Raw genomic sequence first — 12,207 nt, 5'->3', positions numbered from 1 at the left:
TTTCTTAAGAGTCAAGTCGGCCGGGTGTGGTGGCTCATGCCTGTAATCCCAGCACTTTGGGAGGCCAAGGCAGGCAGATTACTTGAGGTCAGGAGTTTGAGACCAGCCTGGCCAACATGGTGAAACCCCGTCTCTACTAAAAATACAAAAATTAGGTGGGCATGGTGGCATGCGCCTATAATCCCAGCTACTTGGGAGGCTGAGGCTAGGGAATTGCTTGAACCCTGGAGTGGCGTGAGCTGAGATCACGCCACTGCAATCCAGCCTGGGTGGCAGAGTGAGACTCTGCCTCAAAAAAAAAAAAAAAAAAAAAAAAGAGCGAGGTCAAGTCCATTGTCTTATACGGTGTTCTCATTCTTAATTTAGTTATTTAGTTATTTCCTTGTGATGTCAACTAATTTGTTCCTCTATCCTATTTATTTCCTGTAAACCGAAAGTTAGATCTAAAGGCTTGATTAGACCCAGGCTACATACTCTTGGCAAGAATCTATTATGAGTAATACTGTACACTTCACATGGACCAGTTGCTCCAATTTTCCTTGGATGGATGGGATTGATGGATCGATGGGTGATTGCTAGACATCTTTATTGTAGAAGAATTAGTCCCCTTGTGATTTGCAAGTCAGCTGTGGCATGCTGGGCTGGCACCCTGCCGCATGCACCTAGGCAGGATTTTGACAGACCATTCCAGGCAGAGGCGAAAGCCTCACCAAAGTGGAAGGCACAGTACGTATTCAGGGGTGAGGAATGGCTGGATGCCATTGGCTCCAATGGAGGCTGCGGCTGGGCCCAACTGCAGAGAATTGTGAAGCGGGAGTGAAGAATGAGGATGCTGTTCACAGGCCAGAGAGAGCTGGGAAGGTCTTGGACTGAGGGATAACTAGAGTAATGATGAGAAAAAAAAAAAATGGGTAGCACTGGACAGCAAAAATTTCCTCTGGGGTGGGGTGGGGGTGGTGAGAATGGGGGTGTCCTTGTCCCCACCTTCCACAAGCCCTCAGGTGGCCAGGACCCTGTGCCCCAGAGAGCAGGGAGCCTGTGCTGTTCTTGAGGGACACGAGGGACTCCCCAGCCCCGGAAGTAGCACAGAAACAGCTCTGGAGAGGAGGATGGGGAGATCGGGGCACTCCTGCAGGACCAGGATGGGAGAAGGGATGGGCATGACCAGGGGGCCACCCCTGCCGCCACCTCCAGGGCCCCTGGGACCCAGTCGCACCCAGCTCTCCCAGCTTATCTTTTCTGGCCAGTAAGGAGGATTGCCCACGTGTGCTTAGCATTTCCTCTGCCTGTGACCACGCTGGCTGTACCAGAAGGAAGGGGCCTCGGTCCCTGAAATGACCACGTGGAAGGTTGCCTAAGACTGAGAATGCTTGATTAGACTTCGTGTGAGAAGAAATAGCTTCTGCTGAGTTGAGCCACTGAGATTTGGAGGTGTTTGTTGCAGGAGGTAGCCTTTTCTGACTAATACTCCCTGCCTTTCTCCAGTGTCTGCCCATGCAGGGGGAAGGTGAAGGCTGAGTGGCTGAGTGATTATGCTGCTGAAAGCTCGAGATGTGGGGACTGCTTTAATGGTTTCATCAAATCCTTCTGACAGCTGGTCCCAAGGTGGGCTGGGAACTCTGGGACAAATGTCTGGGCTTCTCCATCAGCACCTGTGCAGCCACCTCCCAGGCCCTTGTGTCCAGCCCTGACTCCCACCACTCACAGGGTGACCTTGGGCAAGTCACCACCTATTTCAATGGGAAGGCTTCCCCACTGGGATAGAGGGGATCATGGTGCCCCCTGCCCCATCTCACAGGGACAGCAAATGCCAGGAAACCAAAGCAGACACTGTTTTAAAGGATTTATTTTCCAGCAGTCCTGAGGGGCAAGGACAGGACAGGAGGGAGAAGGAGATCCCAGGACGCTTGAGGGCCCCGTTCATGGGCAGTAGGCAGATTCGTCCTTCTAGTGCCTGTGGCAGGCAGGTTGACCCTGGGTTCGGGAGGGACACAGGCCCTGGATGACACTGAGCTGGATGCCTAGGCAGTGTCACTCCCCACACTTTCAACCTGAGCCCCACAGCAAGCCTATAAGGTGAACATTCTCACTGTGATTTGTCAGGCTGGGTTCAGGGAGTGAAATGGCCTCCTCCAATTCCACAGGTTCAAATACCCTGCAGAGCGGCACCAGCCTCCCTCAGAAAGGACTAGACACTTGTAACATTTATGTCCTTTACCTGGGACACTGCTGTCCCATACCTGCTGTATGAAAAGAATATTTCTCAAGAGGAAGAGGAAGCCAGGCGCAGTGACTCACGCCTGTAATCCCAGCACTTTGGGAGGCTGAGCCAGGAGGATTGCTTGAGCCCAGGAGTTTGAGACCAGCCTGGGTAACATGGCAAAACCCCGTCTCTACAAAAATCAGCCAGAAAGGCATAGATAGACCCAAATCCCAGTCTTTAGCCTGGCCCGACCACCTGAGAATGGTCTCTACCCAGGATTCCTTCACTCAATTACACCCTACTCTTTGCCTCCTGCCACAGACAGAGAGAGAGAGAGCTACGCTACCACAGCCAGCTTCCTCCCAGGGCCAGGAAAGCTCCACCTTGTACCCCTCTCACAGTTCCTAAAATTCTTCCATTCATCCATTTGGCCTCTTAAGTATTTACTCTGTTTTCAAATACATATATAACTCCAGCTTATAATACCAAGTCAAGGGTAGTCATTCACACCATAGCATGAATTTGATTGTCAGCTATTTGAGGAAGGAGGCAGGGAAAGTGGAATGGGGGGTACTCTGAAGAGGCCAGGCCTGGGTATTGGAGGTTGGAGGACCACCCAGAAAAAGCCTGAGGGGAGAAGGAAATGTAAGCAGACACGACACATAGGTAAAACGGAGAAGAAAGGTACAGGAGTCTCCTATTAGGAAAAAAAGGGGGAGGCTGGGTGTGATAGCTCACGCCTGTAATCTCAGCACTTTGGGAGCACAAGGAAGGTGGATCACTTGAGGTCAGGAGTTCAAGACCAGCCTGGCCAATGTGGTGAAACCTGTCTCTACTAAAAATACAAAAATTAGCCAGCCGTAGTGGCACACACCTGTAATCCCAGCTACTTGGGAGGCTGGGGTGGGAGAATCGCTTGAACCCAGGAGGTCGAGGTTGTAGTGAGCCGAGATCACGCCACTGCACTCCAGCCTGGGCGACAGAGTGAGACCCTGCCATAAAAAAAAAAAAAGTTGGGGGGGTGGTGGGGAGAGGGAAGAGGCCAGGCGCTGTGGCTCACGCCTGTAATCCCAGCACTTTGGGAGGCTGAGGTGGGCGGATTACCTGAGGACAGGAGTTCGAGACCAGCCTGGCCAACATGGTGAAGCCTCGTCTCTACTAAAAATACAAAAATTAGCTGGGAGTGGTAGCGGGAACCTGTAATCCCAGCTACTCGGGAGGCTGAGGCAAGAGAATCACTTGAACCCAGGAGGCAGAGGCTTCAATGAGCCAAGACCACACCATTGCACTCCAGCGTGGGTGACAAGAGCGAAACTCCATCTCAAAAAAAAAAAAAAGGGGGAGTGGGGGAAGAAAGGTGAATCTGGGCAAATTTGGGGCTTCACATTGACCCAGCTGGCCCATTTCTAGTGACTTTGAGTCTCTGTATTGATATGTAACTGCCTTTTGGCAGGGAGAGGGGAGGGACATTAGTTTTATTGATTTTGTCTGCAGCCACTTTCTGGGCTCTGATTCTGAGCCAGGGCCTGTCTGCAGTGCTCTATGCTAGAGGCTTGGAGACTAGAGTAACTTAGCTAGAAACCTTGGTCCAACTAGTGGAGAGGTGGGGGAGAAAACCCCCAAATCCCAAGAATCTGCGGAGACTGTGACTAGGATTATTAAGAGGGGACAGAGGGCCAGGGGACATCTAATACATGAAATGGAATTACCAGCTGCTTGGGCGAGCAATGCCTTGGAGGGCTGGTGGGGCTACACATGTGCAGGTGGTGGGACTTTCTGGGTGTCAGCAACATCCCAGGCAAAGACCCAGAAGTGGGATGTGTAGTATGGGTTTGGAGAACAGGGAGCTAGAACCCAACATGCATGAAGGGAAGTGGGCAGGCTGGAGACAGAGATGGAACCCAGATCCAGAGGGCCACATGCCAGGCTTGGGAGACTAACCTCAGCTTAGGGCAGTGGGGAGTCATGGAAGGGTTTAAGCAGGGGAATCGCTGATGGGAACAGGACCCTCTGACTGCAGGGAGGGAGGCAGAGGATGGGTTAGAGGGGTCAGGGGGGAGATGGCAGTGACAGCACGGAGGTGACCAAGGGTGACAGCCACAGGGATGGAGATCAGGGAATGCAGAGAGTTGGCACAGGCTTCCAGCGGGGAGCAGCTATAATGGCAGGGAGGTAGGGCTCCTGAGCCTTCCTGGAGGAGCCAAGGCCACGGTCATCAGAGTAGGCTCTTCATTGGCTCAGCTTATTGAGAATCATCTTCACCCAGGGCACTCTGGGATCGGCACAGATCTCCTTATCCCTGAAGGTTAGCAACCTGGAAGGAGGAGACCCCAGAGACAATGCAGCAACATTAGCACGCAGCAAGGATGCCACACCCTCGGGAGCTTAGCATTTATGAGCCACCTACTTTATGTAGGGCTCAGCATTTATGAGTCACCTACTACATATGACATTATCTGCTAAATAGAGTGGTTCAAAATTTACAAGCCACCTGTGGTGTGAAAAGAATATTTCTCAAGAGGAAGAGGAGGCCAGGAGCTCACACCTGTAATCCCAGCACTTTGGGAGGCCGAGGCAGGAGGATTGTTTGAGCCTAGGGGTTTGAGGCCATCCTGGGCAACATGGCAAAACCCTGTCTCTACAAAAACGTAGAAGTCAGCCAGGCATGGTGACATCTGCCTGTGATCTCAGCTACTTGGGAGGCTGAGGTGGGAGGATTGCTTGGACTCAGGAGGTCAAGGCTGCAGTGAGCCCAGATCTCTGCTCCACTGTACTCCAGCCTAGGCAACAGAATGAGACCCTGTGTCAAGAAAAAAAAAAAAAGAGGAAGAGGCAGCAAGGACTTCCAGGACCCTCAGCTCTTTAATCCCAGCCTTGAGTTCCAGATCAGGCCATGAAATAGAATCCCCAAGAGTTGGGTTTTGTTTTTGTTTTTGTTTTGTTTTGTTTTTATTTTTTGAGATGGAGTCTCTGTCACCCAGGCTGGAGTATAGTGGTACGATCTTGGCTCACTGCAACCTCCAACTCCCGGGTTCAGGCGATCCTCCTGCCTCAGGCTCCCGAGTAGCCGGGATTACAGGTGCCTGCCACAACACCCAGCTAATTTTTGTATTTTTAGTAGAGATGGGTTTTCACCATGTTGGCCAGGCTGCTCTTGAACTCCTGACCTCAAGTGATCCTGCCTGTCTCGGCCTCCCAAAGGCTAGGATTATAGGAGTGAGCCACTGCGCCAAGCCAGAATCCCCAAGAGTCTTATAATATCACTTAACTACTCTGAGCCTCCAGACACATTCTTTCTAGGGTCCCTTCTGGCTCAAAATCCAGTGATCACATATGATTTGATTGATTGATTGATTGATTTTAGAGACAGGGTCTCACTCTATTGAGGCTTGTCTTGAACTCGTGGCCTCAAGTGATCCTCCCAACTCAGCCTCCCAAAGTCCTGAGATTACAGGTGTAAGCCACTGCACTCAGCCTTTTTTATTTAAAAAAATGAAATAAAGACAGAGTCTCAGTAAGTTTCCAGGCTGGCCTCAAAATCCAGGGCTCAGGAAATCCTCCTGCCTCAGCCTCCCAAGTAACTGAGAAGCACTACATGCCCAGCAATTGAGCATCTATTATGTGCCAGACATTGAGCTCTTCACCTTCCTCTTACTATTACTGTGCCCTGTAATGCTCAAGAGGCCCCCTAACCTTTTTGTGCTCATTTCCTCACCTGTGAAAAGGGGGTCACGATGGCACCTACTGCATAGGATTGTTTCAAGGATTAAATGAGTTCATATTTATAAAGTGCTTACGGCAGAGCCTAGCACTTAGCAAGCACTCTCTATGTGTTTGATAAATACAAATAAGTCAAATAAGTTTAGGTTATTACTTCATTATACTGTTGGGGAAACTGAGGCTCAGAGTTAAAGAGACAAGAACTCTGGGAGGGCTTCCTGCTTCAGCCTTTTTTATTATTCACCTGCAGATCCCTCTAAGAGATGGTGTCAGCAATAAGGAGGAGGAAGATAAGAAGATAATAGAGGCCCAAAGTGGGTCATGAGTCCCCAAACCCAGCCTCCCCAGGTGTGAGATTTGGTAGGCAGCAGGCTCTGAGCAGTTGGAGAAGCAGCCAGAGAGGCTACCGCAGAGAGGGCAGGACTTGTCACCCAGCCAGGTGCAGGTGCAGGCCCCAGGCCAGGGAAAAGGAGGCAAAGAAGCCAGAGAAAGAAGCAAAGGAGAACAAGAAACTCAGGAGAAAGCCCTGAACGAGGAACCAGGAGTGAGTTCTGGCTCCAGCCTGGGCAGCCTTGAGCGGGTCACTGTCCCTTGCTAAGCCTGTTTCTCCATCTCTACCATGGGAATCGTTGAACTTCCTCATAGGATTGTTGTGAGAATTAAACCAGTTAACACAGGTAATGATCAGAACAGGGCCTGGCACTCGGGAGGCACCTTGGAAATTTTAGCTCTTAATGTTATTCTTCTGGTCAAAATGGGCTGCCTTGGACTTCTGGGAGCCTGGAGAGGATCCAAGACACTTCTGGTGTGAGCATTTTTTTTTTTTTTTTTTTTTTTGAGACAGAGTCTCCCTCTGTTGCCCAGGCTGGAGTGAGGTGGAGCAATCTCGGCTCACTGCAACCTCCACCTTCCAGGTTCAAATGATTCTCCTGCCTCAGCCTCCCAAGTAGCTGGGACCACAGGCACGCACCATCACACTCAGCTAATTTTGTATTTTTAGTAGAGATGGGGTTTCACCATGTTGACCAGGCTGATCTCAAACTCCTGACCTCAAGTGATCTGCCTGCCTCGGCCTCCCAAAGTGCTGGGATTGCAGGCATGAGCCACCACACCTGGTTCACCATCCATTTTTGCCCAGAACCTGGGAGCATCTTTGCTGACTCAGTGGCACTAGGTATACTCCTATACCTGCTATACCCAAATACCCTAGATGCCACAGCTACTGACTACCTACTGCCATACCCACACTGTGGTGGCACCCTGTTCACTCAGCTCTGCATCCTCAGAACCTGACATGTTGCCTGGCACCTAGTAAGCGCCTGATGATAGTGGCTAAATGATCACATTATTTTTGTTTGTAGTCCACCCAAGCCTGAACTGAGCCATCTCTTCCAGCCAAGCCATCCTGGCAGGCATCCGGTAGCCCTGCCACATCCCACTCATCCCTGGGTGTGTCCCACCCACCAGCACCTGGGCCATCCCAGGCTGTACCCGTCAGGCCCACTAAGGCCCTGTGGCCCCAGCTCCCTACTCACACCACGCCAGGTCTCGGGCAGGAGTCTGAGGTCCAGTAGAAGTGTTTCACCACGCGCAGGGGCAGACGGTAACGGACGTAATCACGGCAGCAGACGCTGTCTTCCATGTTGGCGCCGTAGGGGCCTAGGGGAGGGGTCCCCAGTGAATTCACAAGCTGGAGACCAGAGAGGTCACCCTCGGCTCCAGCCCCTGATCTCGGCTTCTCCAGGCTCCAGGAAAGAGATGCAGTTTTTCTGTTCTCATGTGGAAGGATGGTGACCAGAGGATTCTGAGCCCTCCAAGACCCTACCCTTGGAGCTTTTGAGAAGCCACTTAGGGTCCAATGTCTACACTCTGGGACAGTCAGCTCTAGGAGCAGGGATTCAGAACAACTAAGCATCAGCTGTAGCCTGAGGCCCAATTTCCTCCTCTGACCAAAGGGGTAATAACATTACCAGCTTCAGAGGGTCTTTAATGCATGAAAAGTGCTCAGAAAGCCCAGCAGCTGGGGGCAATTCTTGTTTATAGCTGCCCGACCCCACTCCAGTGCTCACTCCTCCACCCAACACAGCAAAAGTATAGAGTGGGGTGGAGAAGAGGAGTCAGGAATCCGTGCTGAGGACAGGTTCTGGACAAAAATGGATAGTGAGCCCAGAGCAGTGGCTCACGCCTGTAATCCTAATACTTAGGGAGGCCAAGATGGGAGTTTCACTTGAGGTCAGGAGTTCGAGACAAGACCAGTCAGCATGGTGAAACCCCATCTTTACTAAAAATACAAAAATTAGCCGGGCATGGTGGCAGGTGCCTGTAATCCCAGCTACTCAGGAGGCTGAGGCAGGAGAATCACTTTAACTCCAGAGGTGGAGGTTGCAGTGAGCCGAGATTGCGCCACTGCACTCCAGCCTGGGCAACAGAGACTCCATCTCAAAAAATAAATAAATAAAATGAAATAAAAAATAAATTTAGGCTAGACGCAGTGGCTCATGCCTGTAATCCCAGCACTTTGGGAGGCCGAGATGGGAGGATCATCTGAGGTCAAGAGTTTGAGACCAGCCTGACCAACATGGTGAAACCCTGTCTCCACTAAAAATACAAAAATTAGCCAGGCGTGGTGGTGCATGCCTGTAATCCCAGCTACTCAGGAGGCTGAGGCAGGAGAATCGCTTGAACCTGGGAGGTGGAGGTTGCAATGGGCCAAGATTGCCCCACTGCACTCCAACCTGGGCAACAAGAGTGAAACTGTGTCTCAAAAAATAAAATAAAATAAAATAAAAAATAATAATAATAACATTTTAAAAAATGGATGGTGGGAGGGCAGCACCAGCTTTCCAAGGGAGAACCCCTTGCCCCAGCCCTGCCTTCCCCCACTCAGACCTGACCCTTCGAAGCTCCTCACCCACACCCCTAGGGCCCTATGCTTGAGTTTTCTGGGGCAGGAGATCCCGAGGCTATGCCCACCACAACCCCCAACCCAGGTGAGACAGATCCTAGACTCCAAGTCTTCAAGACTGCCCATTCAACAGACTTGTAAACTGAGGCCCAGAGAAGCACTGCAACTAGCCGAAGGCCGCAAGAGCCAACAGCAGACTGAGGTCTTCTGCTCTTGGTCCAGTGCTTGTCCAAGACATGAGGAAGACACCCCACCGTCTGCCCTGGCCTCTGTAGGGGGTCTTCCTGCTCCCCAGCCTCACCTGCCTCAGTTGCTTGAAGCGCCACAGCAAGGAGGACAAGGACAACCAGGAGTGTGGTCTGTAGGCGAGCCATGCTCTGTCCTGTATGTCTCAGCCCAGGTGTCTGCAAAGGGACATAGGAAGACCTGCTATTTAAGGTGCTGGCTCCACCCACAAGCCTCACTTACTTACCTCTTAGTCACCGGGGTGCCCAGAGTCACTTGACATTCACATCTCAAAAGAAGAACTATCTCCCACTTCCTCCAAAGTGGAGAAATTCTCTTTGGCGGGGAACCACTCAGAGGGGAGCCCCCCCTCAACCCTGTCCTCTCCTCTGGTTTCAGACAGACTTGTAAAATCCCCCTCTTAGAGGCTTGTGCTCCCCAGGGTCTCTGCACTGTGTGGCCTTGGCCATGTCTGGGTGTCTCTGGGACTTGGTTTCCCCATCTGGAAATGGGGGAGATGGTTTCACAGCTCTGTTGACTTCACTGGTTGTAAATCAAGTGAGAACGTGGACCAACCCTCACCTAGAATTGAGGCCTGTCTTGTACCCTTAATGACGGCATTACTGATCTCTCTTCAATGGGAGAGGCCTATGGACCCATTGACCCATCTTGGGCTTCTCGTGAAGTCCACATTTGGGCCAGGTTGTGGATTTCTCAACGGTTTATGGAAAGCATCTACCCACACTTCTGTCCTGCCTGATCTTCCTTCCCAGTGGCTGCCGGGCTCTCCCGCCCCCACTCCTGTCTCAGTCCCTCACCATGTCCATGTCCCGTTGATTCTGCTTCCTAAATCTCTCTCAGATCTGCTCCTTCTCTCCAACCCCACTGTCCCTGCCCAGTCCAGGCCACCTCCACCTCAGGCTGGGATGCTGGCCCCCTCAATGCCATCCCCACCCTGCAGCAGCCAGCGTGAGTGGTCCAGAGCTACACACTCTCTCTCCTGCTTCAGAACCCTGCCGTGGCTCCCCATTCACCTAAAGGCAGGTCCCGGGCTCCTGTCTGTGGCCTTCAAGGCCCCGTTTCCGGACAGGCCTTTCCCCACTGGTCTCCCTCCCCTGAGGGATCACACCACACTCCTCAAACTTCCTCAAAAGGGACTGTGGCCTGTCCCTGGCCTTTAATGTCACTTTCCACATCTCTACCACATAAACTCCTACTTACGCGTCAAAGCTGTTTGAAATGTCACGTCCTTGGTAAGCACACCCTCTCAGGACTTCAAAGCCTTCTAGGGGACCTGGAATGTGGCCCTGAGCAGACTGGGTCAGGTTTTCTCTTTCTCAAGCCCCTCCCTAGAAGTCAGACTCCAAGCTCTAGGAGGCTGGGTTCTCCCTTCATTTTTCTTGGCATTCCCAGGGCCCTCTGAGGATCAGGCACATGTTGGGTGCTCAGAACACATGGGCTGGGTGCAGTGATTCATGACTGTAATCCCAGCACTTTGGAAGGCCCAGGCAGGTGGATCACCTGAGGTCAGGAGTTCAAGACCAGCCTGGCCAACACGGAGAAACCCCATCTCTACCAAAAATACAAAAATTGGCCGGGTGTGATGGCATGCGCCTGTAATCCCAGCTACTTGGGGGGCTGAGAGGCAGGAGAATCGCTTGAATCCGGTGAGAGGCAGAGGTTGCAGTGAGCCAAGATTGCGCCACTGCACTCTAGCCTGGGTGAGAGAATGAGAGTCCATCTCAAAAAAAAAGAAAGAAAGAAAAAAAAGAACACATCTAATGAAGGAGGAAACTGAGGTTCAGAGAGAGAGGACTTGCCCAGTTCACACAGCCACATAGAGGCTACGCCAGGCCTGGAACTCAGAACTTGGGACTCCATGTAGAAAGGGACCCATCCATTCATCCAATTCCTTCATTCAGCAAATATTTATTGAACGCTGTGGTAAACAGAATAATGGCCCCCCTAAATGTCCACATTCTAATCCCCAAAACCTATGAATATGTTACCTTACATGGTAAAAAGGACTTTGCAGATGTGACTGTTTAGGGTTTAGGATTTTTGTTGTTGTTGTCGTTGTTTTAGAGGCAGGATCTCACTCTGTCACACAGGCCGGAGTGCAGTGGTGCAATCACAGCTCACTGCAGCCTTGACCTCCTGGGCTCAAGTGATCCTACTGCCTCAGCCTCTCAAGTAGCTGGGACTACAGGTGTGTGCCACCACGCCCTGCTCGTTTTTATTTCTTGTAGAGATGGGGATCTCACTATGTTGCCAGGGCTGGTCTTGAACTCCTGGCCTCAAGCAATCCTCCTATCTCGGCCTCTTGAAGTGCTAGGATTATGGGTGTGAGCCACCATACCAGACCTAGGATCTTTAAAGAGGGAGATTTATTGGATTATCTAGACAGGCCCAAGGCAATCACAGAGTTATTTCAAGAGGGAGGCTGTGGGTCAGAGTCAGAAGAGATGATGGATGACAGAGCAGAGGTCCCAGTGACGTGGAACTGTGAACCCAGGGATGCAGGCGGGCTGGAGAAGCTGGAAGAGGCAAGGAAACAGATTCTCCCCCAGAGCCTCCAGAAAGAACTTATCCCTCCCCACACCTTGATTTTAGTCCACTGAGACTGATTTAGGACTTCTGACCTCCCAGGCTATTGGATAATAAATTTGTGATGTTTTAAGCCACCTAGTTCATGGTCATTTGTTACAGCAGCCAGAGGAAGCTCATACAAGCACCTACTATGTGCCAAGTGCACCGCCAGAGCCTGGGAAGGCAGCCTGAACAGGAGAGCAGGGGCCCCTGCTCTCATGGAGTTTGTCTTCCACAACAGACAAACATGGCAAACAAGGTAATGTCAGGCTGGGAGGAACACCGGGAAGCGAATGAAACAAAGAAGCAGCTTTGGGATAGGCAGTCGGGAAAGGCCTCTAGAACGGGGTGACATTTCAGCTGAAATTCAAAGATAGAAAGGAGGCCAGGCATGGTGGCTCATGCTTGTAATCCCAGCACTTTGGGAGGCTGAGGCAGGCAGATCACTTGAGGTCAGGAGTTCAAGACCAGCCTGGCCAACATGGTGAAACCTCATCTCTACCAGAAATACAAAAATTAGCCATACATGGTGGCATGCACCTGTAATCTCAGCTACTTGGGAGGC

General features: G+C 51.4%; 1 protein-coding gene across 1 annotated transcript; it reads right to left on the bottom strand.

Moving 5' to 3' along the window:
• Positions 1 to 1,830: 1,830 nt before the first annotated feature.
• CCL22 (C-C motif chemokine ligand 22) lies at positions 1,831 to 10,132 on the bottom strand. The gene is made up of 3 exons (XM_003823746.7): positions 9,130 to 10,132; positions 7,459 to 7,582; positions 1,831 to 4,517 (listed from the first exon to the last, which is right to left on the bottom strand). The coding sequence occupies exons 1-3, from the start codon at positions 9,200 to 9,202 to the stop codon at positions 4,433 to 4,435; spliced, it is 282 nt and encodes a 93-aa protein (XP_003823794.1). The 5' UTR covers positions 9,203 to 10,132; the 3' UTR covers positions 1,831 to 4,432.
• Positions 10,133 to 12,207: the final 2,075 nt, after the last annotated feature.

Source organism: Pan paniscus, chromosome 18, assembly GCF_029289425.2.
Source record: "Pan paniscus chromosome 18, NHGRI_mPanPan1-v2.0_pri, whole genome shotgun sequence".
NCBI classification, from domain to species: domain Eukaryota; kingdom Metazoa; phylum Chordata; class Mammalia; order Primates; family Hominidae; genus Pan; species Pan paniscus.
The sequence above is the reverse complement of the archived record's forward strand: the minus strand, read 5'-3'. Positions and strand labels throughout refer to the sequence as shown.